The 21,772-nt window shown below is 39.3% G+C and overlaps 1 protein-coding gene across 2 annotated transcripts in view; it reads left to right on the forward strand.

Moving 5' to 3' along the window:
* The window catches only part of THEM4 (thioesterase superfamily member 4), a 47,452-nt gene that overhangs the window by 16,187 nt on the left and 9,493 nt on the right, over positions 1–21,772 (forward strand). For both annotated transcript variants that reach the window (XM_036015729.1, XM_028502984.2), the window contains exons 2-4: positions 3,650–3,836; positions 18,961–19,135; positions 19,676–19,786. In XM_036015729.1, the coding sequence (XP_035871622.1) occupies positions 3,650–3,836; positions 18,961–19,135; positions 19,676–19,786 (473 nt within the window). The remainder of the gene's footprint in view (positions 1–3,649; positions 3,837–18,960; positions 19,136–19,675; positions 19,787–21,772) is intronic.

Below are 21,772 nucleotides of genomic sequence, written 5' to 3' on the forward strand. Positions count from 1 at the left end.
TCAAATTTTCAAAATACAGACACAGATATATAGGCACAACAAACAAATTTAACATGGTCTACTGAAAACATAGAGACAAATGGGAAGAGTACAATAATCCTTATCCTACCCTCAGACAGAGGCCCCCTACTAAATTCTAAATGCAGATGGCTTTGTCCCAAGGGAGAGAAAGCCCAGCTAGAGAGGAAGGATTCCTAACTGCTCACACCAGAGCAACCTGCCTCAGCAACCTGCCTCAGAAACAACAACTGTAGACTGAAATAAAAACAACTGTAGACTGAAGTCCAAAGACATTTCCTTATTCAAACAAGTTGTGTGCCTAGGGCAGCCAGTGCCTACCTGTGAAAGACCCTCCTGAGCTCCCAAGGCAAAACAGCTTTGGCAGCTGCTCAGGAGGGAAACCCAAGCTGGGCTGGGCTGGCCTGCTATGGGCTTCAGCTCCTGGCTGACTCGTCAAATTGCTACCAAACCCGTGTGCCCAACAGTTTGAAAGGCCAAAATGTGTAGATTAAAAGTGTAGATTTTGGAGTAAGGAAAGGCTTATTGACTGCAAAGGCACCAACCAAGAAGATAGGAGCCCTAATAGTGCCTCAGATCCACCTTTCTTACTAGACTAGGTTAAGGGTGTTTAAGGGGTTAGGAGAACAGCTATGTAGAAATGCAGGTGGGACAAGCTTTAATGGGAGGACCTTGAAACTTGGCCATTTATGATAAAGGGGCATCAACACTGGATCTTCCTGGACAATAGACCCTTTGTTTCTAAAGGGTTCCAAGTGTTCAAGTTTTGGTTACATCATGGTTCTTTGGCTCTGTGGCAGGGTGGGGAGCAAAACTTTGGTTCCATGTGTAGCTGGAGGTCATAGTTTTCTCTGTCCATGCTTTGGTTGCATGACTTGCAGTTTTGGTCCTTGTCTCAGTGAAGCAAATCAATATCTCATTAAATATGATAGGATCATTTTGAGCTGGTTCTGCAGTTACAAGTTAATGTTACTGCTTTGCTTAAAACTCCTTAAGTCTCCACATAATGGGGGAAAAAAGTATTTTATCACTCAAGTCCCACCTTCATGATCCTTTAAAAACTCCCTTTCTTTAATTAGCTTTATCCTAACCAATAACATTTGTGAAATCACAAGTGCGATGTGTTATTTATGTCCCTTTATAATATGCATTTAAAATATATATATCACCCTTGTGCTATCTAAAATCATCTTTCGAATTGACTTTTGGAAACATTGACCTAGAAAAATGAAATCTAAGCCCCTAAGGCTAGACAGCCTCTGCGGTGTGATGCTCCTTCTACTTTGCCATCCACATCTGGCTGCTGTTCTCTTTGCACCTTCCTTACTTCCTGAAACTGAAATCCTGGCAGTTCCCCAATATGCCATTTGATTATTTCATCTTTCTATGTCTTGGCCTGGAGCAACCATCCCATTCTCTCCATAGTGAACTTTTTACCATATTTTGCTGTGTATAATGCACTCCCGTGTATAGTGCACGCTCATGTTTTTGGCCCAAACCTTCAGGAAAAAAACTTTTGTTTTAACTTTTTAATTCAATTTTTAATTTACTTATATTAGAAACAAAACTGATTATAGTAATCTAGGGTGTTATTTTGCATACAGATGTCATTATTGCTTTCTAGAGTTACTTTTAACACGTAAGCATAAATAAAAGAATTAAAAACATATATATAGGTACAGAATTAGTACTACCTTGTACAATGCGCACCCTTATTTTTCCCTCAAAAAATGTGGGCAAAAAGTGTGCATTACACATGACAAAATATGGTATCCTTTAGAAATCACTCCTCATTTTGCAGTTTTTCCTGAAAGTCACTCTGTGTCTATATCTACTTCTGTTTCAGCATTTTTCACACTCAAGCCTACAGGCACTTGAAGGCAGGGCATAAGTCTTCTCTCTTTGTGTTACCTGTTCCTGGCACAGAACCAGGGCACATAGTAGAGCTAAAAAAAAAGTTTGTTACATTTAACTGAATACCAGACTTTCAAAGTTAAAGTCAGGTAAGAGAGTCCACAGTCAAGGGAGTCATTCTAATTCCTAAAAGTCTTAAATTATTTCTGTTGCAGTGGTCCATAAATGACGCTAAAACTGATCGATCCTAGAGTTGTCTATTTAAGATGGGACCTATGGATGAGATGACCCAGATCCACAACTTCAAAGCTTACCTCTCATTTGACAAGGATTGGTTGATACATTATTATTTTGTGTCTGTTCCAGAAATCATGTACTTTAAAAGCTGAAAAATTAAACTGGACTCTAAGGAAATAATCCAAGATAGAGAAAAAGCTATATTCAAATGTTCTGATGAACATTTTTATTTAAAGCAGCAAAAGATTGGAAGCAACTTAAATGTCCAACTAAATCATTAAATAAATTATAGTACATAAGTTAAAGGACTGTTTTTCTAATGTTGAAAATGGTTATAATTGAGATGAAGAACATAAAAAAGAGAACAGTAAGTAATTTTAAGTGATGAAGCAGAAAGACAAATTGTATTTCATATAGAAATTAAAAGTAAGAAAATTTATGCTTCAAAAAACTTGGAGGAAATACATCAAAATTTTATTATTGGTGCATTAAGATGGAAAGATAATGTGTGGGTTTTTGTTGTTGTTTCTCTTCCAAATTTTCTGAGCTGAATTCTGAAGGGATGAGCCAATACAAAACCATAAGGAACAAAGGTACAATTCCTGGACTATAGGAAGTGGCCTGTTCTCTGCCCTGCTCACATTTTCCCTCACGAAGTTAAGACTCCCTTTTGTTCAGCCAGGAAGTTTCTAGGTCCATAGAGTTCTTGAGACAGGCTCCCTAAAATTACCACTGGGCCAGGATTGTAGCCACCCCAGGGTTAACAGAAGTCTGGGTAGCTGGTAATCCATCACAGTAGGCACGTCTCCATGTTATTTCAGGGTACATTCCAAGTGTTGTAGGTACCTTGAATCTGAACGAATTGCTAAGGGTGGCCAGAAGTAGAACGCTTCAAAGATGATAGCTTCTGTGATCGTTAAGATCCCAAAATTTCTGAAGAATTCAAAAGGACCAATTTTCCTTTGTGGTACCTTTAGTCATTCCCTTCATCCTGCTGCTTCAGAGCCCTTGCACCATTCTCCTTGCTGCCTGGGCATGGTAGTGGTAGCAGTGCTCAGTCTCTTTCTAGCTGCCTAATTTCTGCTTGTCTAATCAAGATTCAAGTCAGAGAACCCAACCCCAAGCCCCAATCTGAGATGAATACCTCTCCCCTGTGCTCTGGCTTCCTGTGCATACCCCACTAGTAGCGTACCCCACTTTTTGCATGGGGGAAAATGTCTATCCATCATCTCTTTACCTCCAGTACCTGGCTCACCTGTGCTTGATTAAGGTTTGGGGAAAAAAGAGGGAGTCCACAGGCCTGGGCTTAATGCTGGCTCCGCCAATAGCTAGTTGGGTGACACTGAGCAAATCATTTCGCTCTCTCTGTCTCCTGTTTTTCCCAAGGAGGTTGGACCAGATAATCCTTGAAATTTGCTTCCACACCAAAATCAAGCTTCTGGGAAGAGGAAAAGCAGTACAATAGTCTTTAAAAAATAGGAGAACATGTTATGACATAGGATGCACCTCCCATTACTCTTCTTTTTCTTCTGTCTTTTAGCGGTCATTGTTTCTTGAGGCAGACTTTCATAAGGACTCTTCTCTCCCCAAACCCAGCTGGAGCAAGGACATGAGACTCCTCTTTGACCAGTTCATGAAGAAATGTGAAGATGGCTCCTGGACACGTTTGCCTTTCTATAGTTATAAAGCAGTTCAAAATGTTCATGACTTCATAGCCTTTATTCATGGTAGGAACAGTGACTCTTCCATAAGGAATATTTAAATATCAAATATAAAACTAAGAACACAGTGAAGCACTAGTTACCACTTGAAAAAAGGAAGGAGTATAGTGCAGGGGTTTCTGTGTTCTCCAGTCTTATAGTCCAGAAATCTCAATAAATTTTGTGGATTGTGGGAACACATAAAGCCTTTTGCCGAAAATAAGACTGTCTCCAACACAGGTATCCTCATCCTCATTAGCAGGAGTTAAAAAAGAACCCCAGAGAGCTTCCACCCTCTCATAGCCTCATCGCTTCTCTGTATTGAGGCTGTCATCAGTAATCTCATTTTACCATTTACCTCAGTGTATGGCTCTGCCACCCGAATAAGCTTAGGATGCTTAGGTCACCCCCACATCACCCAGGCTCATGAGTCCCAGAGCAATCTACTGTACCTCCAACACACACACATTATACTTCCTGTTCTTCTTTATGTATGTGTGATCTCTATAAGACTTTTTTAGTAGTTTCAGATATACAGAAAAATGAAGGGAAAGAACAGAGTTCCACCCTAGCTTTCCCTATTATTAACACCTAGCATTAGTGTAGTACATTTGTTACAATGGATGAGCCAGTGTTAATACATCATTGTTAACTCAAGTCCTTACTTTACATTAGGGTTCACTCTTTAAGTTATACTTCTATGGGTTTTGACAAATGTATAATGACATGTACTTATCATAAAAGTATCATACTGAATAGTTTCACTGCCTTAAAAATGTTCTGTGTTTCTCTTGTTCATCCCTCCCTTCTTCCCTGTGAACCCTTGAAAACCATTGACCTTTTTCACAGTTTTGCCTTTTCCAGAATGCCTTATAGTTAGAATCATTCACAGATTGTTTTCTTTTACTTAATAATATGCAGTTGTTAATGTACATTTGCATTTTCTTTCTTTAATGGTTTGTCTCTCACCACCAGCAGGTAAGGTCCACGTTTTATTTCCTACTGTATCTCCAGTGCTTAGAACAGTACCCAGTACATAGTAAGTGCCTTATAAATATTTGTAGGAAGAAGAGAGAAGAAGGAAGGGAAGAAACATACCAGGGGACGTGTGTAAGAGGCTCTTTTCCTTTACCTAAGTAAACTCTCTGCCCTCATGGAGCAGACACTCTGGTGTTCGGAGGCAAACCATTAAATAAATAAAACATAAAGCATGTCCTATGGCTGCTGTGGAAAAAATAAATGCACTAATTTTTTAAAAGATTTTATTTCTTTATTTTTAGAGAGGGAAGGGAGGGACAAAGAGAGAAACATCAATGTGCGGTTGTTGGGGGTCGTGGCCTGCAACCCAGGCATGTGCCCTGACTGGGAATCGAACCTGTGACACTTTGGTTCACAACCCGTGCTCAATCCACTGAGCTACACCAGCCAGGGCCATCAATTTTTTTTTAAGGAGAACTTTTTACTCTCTAAAATGTGGTGCCTGTTCCTTGGGATAGAAACTGGGAAGAACAGTGAACCACCTTCTTTCCTGTCCATTGCTTTGCAAAAAAAAAAAACAAGAACAACAACAACAAAACCCAGAAGTTTAACATGTATCCCTTCTGTATGCTTGGGAAATACCCAAGGAGTAGTAAGTAACTCCCCAAGGTTGTCTAAGACATCAATTGAAATGCCATCTGCAGCTAATGACAAAGGAAAGGCATGGGGAGGTCGAAGTTGTGGGGAGGTTAGTAGGAAAAGCAGCAAACAAGGGTAAGGTTTGTTAGGCAGATTTAAGTAGGTGCTTTCTCCATTGATAAGGTTCTTCTAATTTAGACTTATCCTTCTCTTTCTGGTACAGGAAGGGAGACACCCTTAGAAATGGAGATTTTCATAAATGTAAATTTCCTTCACAGAAGGTTAACTTTACTCTGTCCTCAGAGCATCTCTTACAGCTGCTGTTTCTTAGCATAATCCTGATGAAAGGTTAAGAGCCAGAGCCAGACTTGGGGGTGGCATATTTTTCTACTCTTTACTCCCTGCCTCTGAAGCTTCACCAAGACATTTTACATTCCAGAAGCTGAGTTGGTAGACTGCTCCATCTCACCAAGTTTCTTAGTCCTGAGAATAGGTCAGTCCAGTTACCCAGTTGTGTCTCAATTCAGGATGCAGTATTGCAAGTAGTCTCTGAATGGTGTGAGCAATTGTGTATTTCATAAGACTCATTTCTGTGGAAACAAAAGGAAAAGAAAGGATAATAGACCAAACAGTAAACTCAGTTTTTTAATCCAGAGGACAGTTTGTCTAGAAGATTTCTGGATGTTGAACATCTTCAGATGGAGTGAGGACAGGCAGTGACATTCTGATGGATTTTCCTGGTTTGCAGTTTGAATGTCTCTGGTGATATCATCAGGTATTCCAGTGAACTATCTAAGTAGCCCACACAGCAAGAGTCCAGTTGGTTGTCCATTTTGAGCTTTTGTGATATCTCTGAAGTTTATATCACATTGTCTAGCTTCAGTTCACAGAGTTTCAGGAAAAGCAGCCTTTGTTGTTAGTGATTCCAAGTAAAAAGAGTGGAAGAAAATTGCAAGCATTAGTTTGGAGAGTCATGGCCAGGTATTGGAGGAAACCAGAAGAATTTAGGGTCCAGGCCAGTTTGCAGGTAGATAACAAAACCTCAAAGACAGTGAACAGCAGTAGGATCTGATATCCACAAAGGTATACTACTGAAACATAATTTTTCTCTCTGCAATCACTACATTTCTATTAAAGATAATCACAGTAAGACTAGTTTCTTTGCAAAATAAGTTTAGTCTCATTAAACGTGGCCTGAATATCTACCTAAGTACACCAAGAATAGTGATTTGGCTACATAGATTTTTTCAGTTTATTTTTCATGAGGAATCTCAGATTGGACTTTGAAAAGCCACTTAAGACTAGGAAGCCAAGCCAAGAACTCACCATCTTGACCTGTAATACCTATGAATTTGGGTGGATTCTTCTATTCTCCGGATCCCCAAAACATCTTGAGGTTCCTGGGCCTGTCGGGAAGTGATCCTATAAGCAAGATAACAGGTGGTTTTTCAAAGGGGACTTTATTGGCTTCATAAAGTCAACCTTAGTTCCTTAAAGCTGTCTGACTCTATGCACATTTGCCTCAAATATGACATTCCAGTCAAAGCTTTGGTAATGTAACCAGTGTTTCCAACTGTGTCCTGTTATAAAGAGAACAGATTCTGCAAATAACTATATTACCATGAAAATAAGAATACTCAATAAGAGTTTCCAAATTCTGGAATGATCAAGTAGGGGGAAAAGATAAATGTTTCAATTCTGTTTACGAAAAGTACCTTACTAAATTTGTGTCAAGTATAGATAGCTTAAGAGAGAAAAGAAAAACTTTTCCTTAAATCTGGAAAAACAGAACATTAAACAACCAGCAGTGTTTCAAAGAAAAAGTCTATAAAACTGTGATCATTCTCATCAATTCATTTAGTCCCATTTAATTAATTCTTGTTCTGCATGATTTTGGCAGTTTACAAATCCAGTTTTCCATTCGAGTTCTAAAAATTCTTACCCAGTTCAGTGGTATGCTCTTAGAGTTCATCAGAAACCAATAATGGTAAGAGTCCTTCCCTTGAATCTCTTTGAAAACTAAGCACTTTTGCAGAGCATCAGTGTAAACCAATAACTGTCTAATAACAAAAAGACTTTTAAAATAGGCATGGTTAAAGGTTGATACGTTCATTTTAATGCATTTGACAAACAAATTTGGCTATTTTAGTGGCAAAACATAGATTTTAAGATGATAATTATGAGTGATAATACTATACCAGGACTGATCAGATTTCTAGAAATCTCGTATAATTTCTGGAACACTTACATTAGTAGCATGAATCCATACAAATATAACCCAAGAAAGTTAAACATCACTTCTTATTTGATAATGCTTCCCATGTAATTTAATGTCAAATAAGCCTAAGTAGTTTGAAATCCATCTTCTATAAAGAGAGATCAAGTCTCTTGAGATATTCCAGGGGCCTTCTGGAAGTTATTTCAAGGTCAAAAAGACTTCAGAATTTGATTTGGGGAAGTTTGCCAAAAATAACCATAGGTTTAAAATACTTGATTAAATAGGATCACAGGTCACTGAAACAAAACCTAGTTGTCCATTTAACCAGAGTGACAGATAACCAGTGACAAAAGATTTCAAAGGCAAACATAGAAAGTTATATCATTTTTTAAAAAAATCCCTTACTGAGCCCTGGCTGGCGTAGCTCAGTGGATTGAGCGCGGGCTGTGAACCAAAGCATCACAGGTTCGATTCCCAGTCAGGGCACATGCCTGGGTTGCAGGCCAGGTCCCCAGTGGGGGCCAAGTGAGAGGCAACCACACATTGATGTTTCTCTCCCTCCCTTTCCCTCTCTCTAAAAATAAATAAATAAAATCTTAAAATAAAATAAAAAATCCCTTACCTTTTTCAATTGAGAAGACTTGTTATTCTTAAGTGATCAAAGACCTGACAAAGACAATGTGAAGCACAGGAAATTATTTTGGTAAGACAAAATCTTTGCTTTCTAGGCAGATTACTTAAAAAAGAAAGGAAAATTTTTTATCTGTTAACCAAGAGTCTAAGAAAACTATGCTCTTTTAATAGATGAAAGAATATGAAATTTTAATTTTGCATTGGGATTCTCTTGATTTTAAAACGTATTTTAAAAACACTTATGCTAAATTTATTTAATTTTAGCCAGCTTGACCACATCTCGCTCTCCATCCCCACCCCTACTTTCTCTGTCTATTGAAATACTTAGTTTGTCCTTTATTCTCTACTTTCTCATTCTGAAGCAACCAGTTACTGAAAATCACTTCCCCCGCTAAGAAAAACACATCTCCCTACCTTGTACCTGTTCTTACCAAAAATACATCATATTTTGTTTGTGCAGTTTTTCTCTTACTATTCCTAGTCATTTCAGTTATGTAGATTAATCTGAATTCTTAATACTTAGAGACCTTAACTTCAAGTGAAACTAAGAAGTAACTGTGAACTCTATGTCATACCAATATTCTGTACTTTGGCAAATTTATGAATGCACTTCAAAATGTCTAGAACCATGTGCTTCCTCGTAGTACAATTTTCAGTGTGGCACAAGGTGTTTACTTAGACACCCAAATATTTTTAGTTCCTCTGTAATAAGAGGAACTAAAAGGTAGGTAAACTTAGAGTTATGTTTAGAGTTGGAGTTAGAGCTATGTTTAGGAATTAACTTTTCAGTATAATATCTTACTTGAAAATAACCTAGATATTCAATTAATATCCATTACTTAGCAAAACTCTTAAGGGTGTAAGCTACCAAAGAGGTTTGGGAACATTTTTAGGTACACTTATTATAAAACCTAATTACTGTTGAAAAGTTTATAAACTTTTGTCTTACATCTATTTAATTCCCCTGCTCTTAATTTTATTTACATTACTCATGAAAACTTCATGAGACATTAAACAGCTCGCCATCATCTTGTTGTTTTTCTTGCTGAAAAACTTGTAACAGATAATATGAGCTTATTTGACTAGTAAACCCAGATAGAAAAAAAATTGTATGTCTGCATTAAATGCAGTGTTGGCAACTCTGAAGGTATACTGTTTTTCTGGGTGTTATCTTTATTATTGTTGTTTCACTAAACCAGCAATGTCATTATTTGCCAAAGATCATCCAAGTCATGTGAGCTTGAAAAATATACTGGTTAATTTCTGTGTTTCTGAGAGATTTAGGAGTACTTAATTTATATGAGCACTTTTTTGTAACTAAATACAGCTTTTTTAACTAATTAATTTTTGCAACATCATCCATAGGTAGAAAAATATCACATCTAGAACATATGTATATCGACATACATAAATATACAGACAGACATAAACAGATCTTACAGCTTTCATTTTTAAACTTGAGCCATGTATCAGGTACAATAATACAAATCTCAGTAGTTTCTAAAGAACAGTTGGCTCTAAATTGTGTTTCAGGCAGATGGAATAAGTTAAGGTTACCCACTCAGTGGCTAAAGCTTCAAACTGCTTTTGTAGAGAAGGCTTTTAAGAGTTTTTCATTTGCTAAGTTTCCAAATAACTCCTTTTTTCTTTTCAAGTAGTTGCTTTGGGGGTCTCTAGGTCCATTTAGAGCCCTTGATGGAGGATGAGGTACCTAAAGTTCTAGTGACTGCAAGGAGCTGAAGTGCTGAAGTGGGAAGGGAAAAGTCTGGGAAGGGTGGAAGAGGCAGGAGTTTGAATGGAGACATATCAGAGGATTCAAGGGAACTGAATGGATTATTGACGGTAACAAAAGGAAGAAGGAGGAACAGAGCAATGGGAAAGAAGAGGTCTTACATGACCCAGTTTGGGGAGCTCATAACTCTCCCAAAGAAGCCAATGAAGTTCCAAATTATCCTCAGCAAAATTGTGCTAACAAGAATGAGGTGGATGAAATTGGTGGAGCCTAGAGTCAGCAGTGTTTTGAGAAAGGGGATTCAGTTGACTAAGGAGTTTCCACGGGAGGAACGAGATCAAAAATAAAGAACAGAGAAGGCTTTCATCGGATTGGCCAAAAAGTCCATATGTTTTTTTCTGTATAATAAAAGATACATTTTTCATTTTCACCAATTACTATTGATTTGGATATTTTGTGTATGTTGGCTGTCTCTGGCTATTGACTTCTAATGGGTAGAGGCCAAGGGTACTGCTAAACATCTTCCAATGCATAAGACAGCCCCACAGCAAAGAATTATTTGACCAAAATGTCAATAGTACCAATAAACTTCACAAACCATTTTTGACACATTCAATCAGTCACAGCATCTTCTTCATACACTGAACAAATCTTTTTTGCATTTCAGTTGTGTTTTTACCTTTCTTGAAATAAAACATAATACATCAAAAATGTTGGCATATCTTCTTCCATCTTCAATATTAAAATGGCTGCACAGAAATTCACCAGTTTTGTTTTTTTTAAATGCATGGTGATATGACAGCTGTCACAATGCAATCTAACAATTGTTTTGAATAAAGTTAAAGACAACTAAGCACTAGCAGAGCCATCATATGGAAAAAACTAAATGAACTTTTTGACCAACCCAATAAAAAATAGTCCTGCCTTAGCCAGGTGGCTCAGTTTGTTGGAGCATCAGCCCATACACCAAAAGGTTGTGGGTTCAGTTTCCAGCAGGGTGTGCATGAGAGGCAACCAGTCAATGTCTGTCTGTCTGTCTGTCTCTCCCCCCACTCCCTCTCCACTTCCCCCTAGTTCTCCTCTCTCTAAAACCAATAAATATGCCTTTGGGGAGGATTTTAAAAGAAAAAGAATCCTATTAGGCTCTGAATATCAGCCTCCAATTTGGCCACCTTATGACTATGGATCTCCTTTAACAAAAATTCTTTCAAATATCTTACTGAGTTCCAGCTGGACAAACAGTAAACTTTCCTGCCAGTATTGAACTCCTTCTTAAATTTTTGTTTCCCTTTTCTTTTCACACCAATAACTAAAAGCCAAAACAAGCCATTTATGGCTTAATGGAGACACAAGAGAAGTGCCCAAAAAGGGTATAAAATTTGATGCAACCCTCTCAAGATCCAGAACCACTCCCAAAAGTAGCCAAAAGAAAAAAGACTTAGACAACACCCCCACACACACCAAGCGCTGGCAACAGTTGGTAGGGTGATAGCCACAAATGGGGTGCAACCCACATTTCTGTCCAGCCATATTTTGGGGGCCCCAACCTGACAGTTGAGCCACTGCACATAAGAACTGACAACCTGCATGCCCCAGCAGACAGAAATTCAAGCCAAGTTCCCAGAACTCAAAACAAGATGAACAGGAAAGCAATAACTATCCCTGGGAGGGAAAGGATTGATAACTGTGGGTACCTGAAAGCTAATTCATTAACCTAATTTAAAGAACTAATTCTTACAGCTGTTTTTCTCCTGCTAAGCTGAATTTGCAAAAGAAGGAGCAACATAAAATTTTTACATTTCTCTCTCAACCAGGCACTAGAGAGAGAGGTCCAAGAAAGTAGACTTTGGTAAATTCCTAACCCTTTGCCAAGTTCTGCCCATTTTTCCAGAACCCGTCCCATTTGCAGGCTCTGGAGCAAATGGAATGTCCCAGCAGGTCCCACATGAGTTGCCAGACACTATAGGGTAGGAAAAATGACTTTCCTCCTACTATTCTTAGTTCTTGGCTGAGACTCCTGTAATAAAGGACAGGTTAGCCTTGGCTGGTGTAACTTAGTGAATTGAGTGCCAGACTGCAAACCGAAAGGTCAGAGCTTCAATTCCAAGTCAGGGCACGTGCCTGGGTTGTGGGCCAGGTACGCTTTGGTGGGTATGTGAGAGACAACCACACACTGATGTTTCTCTGCCTCTCTTCTTCCCTTTCCCCTCCCTAAAAAATAAATAAGTAAAATATTTTTTTAAAAGAAAGACAGATTAGCCCTGGCTGATAGCTCAGTGGATTGAGCACAGGCTGCAAATCAAAAGGTCGCCAGTTTGATTCCCAGTCAGGGCACATGCCTGGGTTGCAGACCAGGTCCCCAGTGGGGGCCATGTGAGAGGCTAAAATGTTTTTTTTTTAAATAAATAAAAATAAAAAAGATTAACCAGAAAAAGAGGCAGAAGTTTATTAACATGTATATTTCACGTATGCATGTGAGATACCCAGGGAAAAATGAGTAACTCCTTCCCATTGCTTTTTTCATCTCTTTTCTTGGGTCTGGGAGGAGTAAAAACCACAGTCAAGCCAACTGTCATGTTTTAAAAGGGGCACATTGAAAAACTTGGAAAATTTTGCTTCCAAGCCTGCATTGGCTTATCAGTTTTTCACTAATTGAAGAGTTAAACTGTTGTTTGTCAGTGTTTCTCTTGACCTGAATCACCTCGATCCTTTGGTGTAGAGTCTGAGAATCTATTTTTAACAACCTTCCAGATGATTTGGGTGCAGGTGGGTCCTGGAATTTGGGAACCACTGATTTTTGTGTTGATGTTAACAACTGACTAGAAATGGAAAATTCTTTAAACTGGCTTTATCTTTACACTGAAAAGCCAGTCTTACTGTACTCATTTTTGGTTTTCTCTTTAAGTGAAGATGATAATACCAATAATTTTAGAAGATGCTATAGTACCTAATTAGGCTCTCAAATTAGATTGCATTTAAAACAAAGACTTGTAGCATCTTTCCTTATGAGAATGCAGGAAGTACAGCATTCAGATAAAATCAGAAAGTAATGGTCTTCCCTCCCCCAAAGAATGTTTATTTTTTTAGGGAGAGATCAGTGGCTTTCATGAGATTCTCAAAGGACTTCATGACCTACAAATGTTAGGAACCACTATTTAAAGGATTTTTCAAGTGTACATAGGTATTGAAATAATTAGATAAATCAAATCAGGATAAATAAATAAACAGAATCTGAACATTGAGATCTAGAAGACTATTTATTCTGGGGATGCAAGGGGACCATCAGAATCACTTAAAAGGAATTCTGAAGTCCCCACTACTACTTCCTCCTTTTCTCCCTTGAAAATTACTAGCCTTATTCCTTACACGAATGTTTATTGAGCACCTACTGCATAGCAGACATTGTGCTAGGAACTGGGGCATAGATATGAAGAAAACAATGAGGTGAGCAACCTCATGGTCCAGTACTGTCCTTATTAAGCCACTGCTATTGAAGAGAGGACACTGGGCTCCCTCAGAATGAAAGGTTGGGAACCACTACTATAATATAACTTTTTCTGTCTTCTCTTGCTTTCTACATTAACCTTTACAGTCAGCCAGGCATCCAGACCTAACCTGAACCTCTCCAATCATGGGGTACTTGGGACAAAGAGGCTTGTTCCATTTTGGACAGCTCTAATTATTAGTGATTTCTTCCTTAGACTATATTGAGCTGTAATCTCTTGTGACCTTCACCTGTTTGTTGAGTTCTACCATCTAGGAACACACTGAGTGAATGTAATCCTTTCCTTGGGATCCTTTACATGTAGGAATTAGGTACATGCATCTCACTCTGTGCACCTGCCAGTTCTCATTTCTATGCCAGTCTTCGCTGTTATTTTCAGGCATTTCTCCCAGAGGGTATTTCAGTCTTCTTTACATTCCTGGTTGCTTTTCCCAGCACATGTTTTGTTTCTCAGAATCCCTAGTGTCTACTTCCCAGAATTAAGCTTGAACTCAAATTATGATCTTCCCATGCAGAATAAGACATTAGTACTTGGTAAGTAGCCATGTCACACTGACTGACAGTCAACTAATACCCTGTGTCTTTCATTTGAATTATTTGTTTCCCTCCTTCTGTATTTACATGGCTAACTTACTGAGCTGAACTGAAGAATATATACATCTCTCTCTTTGTTTTTATTTTTTTACAGATTTTATTTATTTTTAGAGAGTGGGGAAGAGAGGGAGAAAGAGAGGGAGAGAAACATCGATCAGTTGCCTCTTGCACTTCCCCAATCAGAGAGCTGGACCATAACCCAGGCTGTGCCCTGGCTGGCAGTCGAGCCAGTGACCTTGGCTTTGCAGGACAACACCCATCCCAATGAGCCACACCAGTCAGGCCTGTCTCTTCATTTTTAGACTCAGCCTGTAAAGACCTTTTTGATTTTTGATTTGCAACATCTAGTATTTATTGGTTTAGCAACTGTTGGGCATCTGTGCTATGCCGAGTGTATTCCTGAAACAGGCCTGAGTTACACAAATAGGGTCCCTGACCTCATGAAGCTTATGCAGATATTTCCTAATTTACTTGTTATATTTTAATCCAAACATATCTTTAAGAAAGATATGGTTTGGAAATTGTGATGGTTTTATAAAGAATGAACTGAAGTAAACCCTTAATGTTGGCTGACAGTCGTACTTCTTTTTTCCCTCATCTATTCCCTCGGCTGCTCTCCTAGGCTATTTCCTACCTTTTCCTCAAGCCTCACTCTTAGCTGATCACTCTTGCCTCCTATTTCAGTGAGAGAAAAAATAAAAGCAGTCAGAATAGAACTTCCAGTCTCCCACTGCCTCATTTTACCTCCTCCCTGCAGCTGTCCTAATGTTCTGCTTTTTCCTGTTTTGAGTGCACTGTCCATGCTCTTGGGAGAGGCTAAGCCTTCCAGTTGTGCACCTCATTCCATCCCTTTGGCCTACTTAAGGATGCCCCTTTTCTGAGATATCTCTCATCAACATGCAGAGGTACCACAACCGCATTTCTCTCTTCCCAGTCTCTGTTAAACCCACTCCAACCAGACTCTCACTCCTACCACTTCATCAAAACTACTCCTGCCAAGGGCATCAGTAACCTTCATGTTTTTAACTAATGACCTCTCTCATCTTTTGGCAAAGTTGACTCCCTTCTCCTCAAACTTGGCTTCCAGGACACTGCATTTTCCCATTTTACTGGTCCCTCCTTTTCACCTGCTTTGGCTGATGCCTCCTTATCCTCACACTGTTAACATCAAGGTGCTCCATGTCTCAGGCCTTAGTCTTCTCAATACTCCATCAGTAATCTCATTCATTTTTGTGGCTTTAAAGGCCATCCAAAAGCTGGCAACTTCCTAATTTAATGGTTGAAATGTAGTATGTGTGTTCAAATTCTGGTTCCACAATTTAAAGCTGTATGACTCCGGACAAGTTATTTTACCTTTCCTTACCTTTGTTTCTTCATGGTACCATATTTCAATATTTGCTGAAGGAATGAATGAAACAAAAAAAAAACTACTTTAACCAAGCCCTGACCAATGTGGCTCAGTTGGTTGGGCATTGTTCCGCAAAGCGAAAGGTTGCTGGTTCAATTCCTGGTCAGAGCACATTCCTGGGTTGCAGATTCAGTCCCAGTCAGAGTGCATATGATGTTTCTCTCTTGCATCAGTGTTTCTCTTCACTCTCTTTCTCCCTCTCTGTCTCCCTCCTTCCCCTGTCTCTAAAAATAAGTAAATAAAATCCTTAAAAAAAAAAACAAAACAAACTACCTTAACCAAGAAAAAATAGTTTATAAGTTTCTTTATACAAGTAGAACCTCCAATGGATAGAAATAAGAATTACTCTATTTTGCAAATGAAGCAGAAAAAATAGTAATCTGTATTACTAATTCCATTCTCACTATTTACCATATCACACAATTACTTAAATGTCCTTAACCCAGGGCAGTCTGGCTTCTACCCCAACAGCTGTACAGAAATGTCTTCACTTAAGCCACTAGTGACCTAAGTGCCAAATTTGGTGGACATTTTTCAACCCCAGTTGTTGATTTCATTCACCTTGAAACTGTTTTTTTCTTGGTTTTCATAACCTCTCTGACCAATCTTCCCTCGTTCTCTCTACCTGCTCCCTAAATGTCACTATTTTCCAGGGTTTTGTTCCCACATGGTTCTGCTCATCCCCTCATCCAGCCTATTCACCTTCCCATGCCTGAAAATTGACCCTCTCAGAATAGGGAAGAATTTGAGGTCCTCTTCGCTATCCACACTTGCTTTCAAACCATTACTTCCCCTTTCTTTGAAGAAAGCCCCATTCCTTTGAGGTTTATACCATCTGTGCTTATCACCTTCCTCTTCCTCCCCTCCTTGCTGTCATCTGCCAACTGCTCCCTCGTATGCTGAGTATTTCAGCAACTGGTTAACCATTTTCCTCTCTACCCAATTCCATTTACCATCCTCAGCAACTCCAGCATCTACACCATGGCTCTTCAGTTCATTTGTTTCCCCATCAACTGTGAACGTTTTCACCCAGCCCAGCTACACACCCCCAAGGACATCTTGGACATCTTGAGCCTTATCATCGTCAGAAAGTGCACAACCTCCAAATCCACACATTTAGACATCCTGTTTTCTGATGACAGCCTCTTTCCTTCTCACTTACTTGTTCAAGGGCACCACAGAAACAATTCTTTGAGTCCTCTACTTTCTCATTGTTCCTTCCCATTGCCCTCTTCTGTCTTAACCTCTCTCGTCTACTTTTTAGGAAAACCCCAGCCCTGGGGCCCTGGATGAATGTAACCATCTGCCATCTCTTTTTTTGCTCAGGTCTTCATACAGCTGAGCATTGCTGGAGAAAATGATCCCACCTAGCAGATAACTTGGGTGACTGTGATTTTATAGTGTTTCAGTGGTGTTCTCATTCATCTTTCTTATGCCCTGCAAACCCCTCCTTTCATCCAGCTGGCAGAGTAACTCAAAATGCAGGCCTATCATGTTACTCCTCTGCTTCCTTCAGTGTTATCCCATGTTTTAAAATACCAGAGCCTCTCAGATTTAAATGCGAATATGAAGCGCCTGGGAACCTTGTTAAAATTCAGGTCATGCTTCAGTAGGTCAGGGATAGAGCCTAAGATTCTGCATTTCTAACAAACTTATTCCACCGTCTTTTTTTTTTGATGAGATAACCCCAAGGTTCGATAATCTAGACCATAAGTTTTGGACTCCTAAATAAAAATAAAAGGTTCAGTACTTATCTTACCCTGAAGTTCCAGAATATCAGAGTTGGAAGAGATCTTAGAAGTCATTTAGGTATATCTCCTCACTGTGTGGATAAAGTGTGAAGAAATGAGCAAGTTGTAGGTCTGATTCCCAGGACAAGGTTCTTTTTACTATACCATGATACTGGTGCTCAGTTTTAAGTTTCATTGAACCTTTAAATCATTCATCTTCTCAACAGCTGCTGGAGAATGTAGAGTACATATTTATTCCAGTTGTTGAGCATACAAATTCTAAAAGACAGGGTGCCCACCCCCCAGGATGCTCATGGCCTAAGTAAAAATCACCCTGCCTGACCTTCTCCCCACTTCTCCCGGATCTTCTCATCTCATATCTTTTTCCAAGTCAGTAAGCATTAATTCAGTAGCAATAAAAGAAACTTAGATAATGTTATGCATAGCAAATCATAATGAGCTGTGAAAGAAAGCTAAGAGTTTTGGGAGTGAAATCTTGAAGTAGATATGAAAGGACAAATATACCCTTTGTTTAGAGCAGTAGTTTTCAGTCTTTATTTTAAAGTGACCTGCATTTTGACTCACAACGTAATATATACAACTTGTGCACAGTTGTCTAATTGAAAAACTGTATACAAACAAGTATACTACTACTTCCCTAGGATATATGTGAAGCATTCTGTTTCTTTTTAAAGCTTGATTATAACTCACTAATTTGATTTGATGAACCCTAATGGTTCTAACCCCAAGTCTGGGAACTTAAGAGTCATAATCACATGGAATAGTAGGCTGGACTAAACTGGTTTCTAATCCACTACGATAACTCTCTTCTGCTCAGGCTAAACTCATTTTTGCAAGAAAACTTCCCTGCTGTTACATTATTCATTTTCTTTAAATTTCATTTATTTTTAAAAGATTTTATTTATTTGTTTATTTTTATAGAGAAGGGGAGGGAGGGAGAAAGAGAGAAACACCAATGTGTGGTTGCCTCTCGCATGCCCCCCGCTGGGGACCAGGCAGGCAACCTAGGCATGTGCCCTGACTGGGAATAGAACCAGCAACCCCATGCTTCACAGTCCAGTGCTCAGTCTACTGAGCCACACTAGCCAGGGTTTTAAATCTCATTTAAACCACATTTATTCAAAGAAGAACTTCAGTGTACACCTTAGTATTTTATTCAGTATATCCTCAGCATTTATGTACCATAAATATTTGCCATGTATGAGAAACATACGTGTTTGCCATGTATGAGAAAGGTCTTTGTTATTATTTCACTTACATTTACTATGTCCCCAGTTAGGCTGTTGATTCCATAAGGACAAAGATCTTATATTCTGTTTCTTTGATACCCTCCCATTCTCTTCAGTTTTTTAAAAGATTTTATTTATTTTTAGAGAGGGAGGGAGGGAGGGAGAAAGGGAGGGAGAGAAACATCAATGTGAGAAACATCAATCAATTACCTTCTACACACCCCAATCGAAGAACAAACCCACAACCCACGTAATGCTCCCTGACCAGGAATCGAACCAGCACCCTTTTGCTTTGTGGGACAATGCCCAATCAACTGAGCCACACCAGTCAGTGCTCCCTTTAGCTTTATACCTGGTTAACATTGTAATCAATCATTTGTTGACCTGTTATTCTAGCAGGGCACAGATGTTTATAGCTCTGTCACAGCATCTTTCTCATATCTGTTTCTCATGTGACCACCCAGGTTCTTTACCTTCAACTGCAAAACTTGTAGACAAAGAACAACTGTCACAGGCCCAGATCTTCACCGAGAGCTTTAAGGATGGCCTGGGCTTTGAATATGTGATGTTCTATAATGATGCTGAGAAAAGGACAGTTTGCTTGTTTCAAGGAGGCCCTCACCTGCAAGGAATGCCTGGGTAAGAATGATAGCCTGGAAGTTTGGGTCTAAAAGATTGTTATCTTGCAGTATCCCCATGTATTCATAGAATGAAGGTATTAAAATATTAATGTAGATATATTTATTGACCTGGAAAGGTGTTTATAATAAATTATGGTCACAGAAGCATAAGACATAAGGCAGTAGAGTATAATTTGAGACAGTATCATTGACACATTAACAGTGGTTTGTCACTAGATGACCTTATAATTTTTAATTTATTTTTCTTTTCCTTCTGTTTATCTGCATTTCCTAAATTTTTAAACAATGACATGTATAGTTTACTAAAAGTATAAATTTTCTAAATGATATTTTTAGCTTTTTGCTTGTTTGTGATCTGACTACCATTAAATCCTGTTTTATTACAAATACTATGCTATTAAAGTTGGGGGCATGGATATTTGACATTTAGTACACTGAACAGAGACATAAGCAAATCACAATATATGGAGATGCTTGGATAATGTTTCTCTCTTTTCACACTATTCAAAAACATTTCTTTCCTTCCTGTTGCAACTAGATTCCTTCATGGAGGTGCTGTTGCAACCATGATTGATGCTACTGTTGGTATGTCTGCAATAAAAGCTGAAGGACTTGTCATGACTGCCAATCTCAACATCAATTTTAAAAGGTAAATTCATGAAAATAATAATAATAATAATAGGTAAATTCATGAGTATTTTCTCTTTCTTAGGTGTCACAGGTCAGATTCCCCAGCAGTAGACCCTGAGACAAAGATTTGTGTGCAAGTAATTATTAAGGAAGTGCTCCCGGAGGAAACTAGCAGAGCAGTGGGAGAAGCAGGACAGGAAAGGGGAAGGAGCCAGCCAAGGTTGAGCTCTCAAAGTCCTGCAAAGGCGAGCTTCAGCCTGATCATACCTGGAACTCTGGAGTGAAATGCATGCCTCAGAATTGCCCCTACATGAGGCAAGGGAACTGGAAGGAGACTTCATATTTCTTTTTTTTTTTTTTTTAATGGTTAATATATATTTTTTAATTAATTAATTAATTAATTAATTTTTAATATATTTTATTGATTATGCTATTACATTTGTCCCATTTCCCCCCTTCTCTCCCCTCCACCCTGTACCCCCCTCCCACCCACATTTCCCCCTTTAGTTCATGTCCATGTGTCATACTTATGAGTTCTTTAGTTTCTACATTTCCCGTACTATTCTTGCCCTCCCCCTATCTATTTTCAACCTACATTCTATGCTACTTATTCTCTATACCTTTTCCCCCTCTCTCCTCCTCCCACCCCCCTGCTGCTAACCCTCCATGTGCCCTCCATTTCTGTGGTTCTGTTCCTGTTCTAATTGTTTACTTAGTTTCTTTTGGTTTTGCTTTAGGTGTGGTTGTTAATATTTGTGAGTTTGCTGTCCTTTTACTATACATGTCTTTTCTTTATCTTCTTTTCTTAGATAAGTCCCTTTAGCATTTCATAAAATAAGGGCTTGGTGATGATGAACTCCTTTAACTTGACCTTATCTGAGAAGCACTTTATCTGCCCTTCCATTCTAAACGATAGCTTTGCTGGATAGAGCAATCTGGGATGTAGGTCCTTGTCTTTCATGACTTGGAATACTTCTTTCCAGCCCCTTCTTGCCTGTAAGGTCTCTTTGGAGAAATCAGCTGACAGTCTGATGGGAACTCCTTTGTAGGTGACTGTCCCCTTACCTCTTGCTGCTTCTAGGATTCTCTCCTTTGTTTTTACCTTGGCTAATGTAGTTATGATGTGCCTTGGTGTGTTTCTTCTTGGGTCCAACTTCTTTGGGGCTCTCTGAGCTTCTTGGATTTCTTGGAAGACTGTTCCCTTTGCCAGCTTGGGGAAGTTCTCCTTTATTATTTGTTCAAATACGTGCTCAATCTGTTGCTTTTCCCCTTCCAATTCTGGTACCCCTATAATTCGGATATTGGAACGTTTAAAGGTGTCTTGGATGCTCTTAATCTTTTCCTCAATTTTTTGAATTCTTATTTCATCATGCTTTCCTGCTTGGTTGATTCTATCTTCCTTCTGGTCCACTGTATTGTTTTGAGACTCATATTCCTTCCTTTCACTATTGGCTCTCCTCCGCGTGTCTTCCTGCATCTGTTTTATGGTAATCTGCATTCTTTCATCTAAATTTCGACCAAAATCAACCAGTTCCATGAGCTTTCTGATCACCAGTGTTTTGAACTGCGCATCTGATAGACTGGCTAATTCTTGGTCGCTCAAAAGGATGAGTCCTGGGGGACTGATCTGCTCTGTTGAAAACATGGTTTTTTTTCCCCCTTGTCTCTCCTTTTTTTTTCTGGTCTGGTTGCTCTAGTTACAGTGGGGGGCGGAGCCTTAGGTGTTCACCGGGGCTGGGCACTCCAGTCGCTAGATTGTGACGTTATATGTGGGGGCGGGGCGGGGCAGGAGAAAACAATGGCGGTAGTTCCGTTCCTCTGGGCTCAGACCCTTGTCTGGGCTTCTGGGCCACGAGCTCTGCCCTGGTCCACAATCGCTGCCCCTCTGGGTCTGCCAGCCGCAGCTTGCGTACTCAGGGATCACCGCTGCCTTCTTGCGCGCCGGATGGCTTTTGCGCCGATTTCACACCAAACCTTCCCCCGACCTCCGTGCGCCGCCGACCCG

The sequence above is a fragment of the Phyllostomus discolor genome, chromosome 14, assembly GCF_004126475.2.
Source record: "Phyllostomus discolor isolate MPI-MPIP mPhyDis1 chromosome 14, mPhyDis1.pri.v3, whole genome shotgun sequence".
Classification (NCBI taxonomy): Eukaryota; Metazoa; Chordata; class Mammalia; order Chiroptera; family Phyllostomidae; genus Phyllostomus; species Phyllostomus discolor.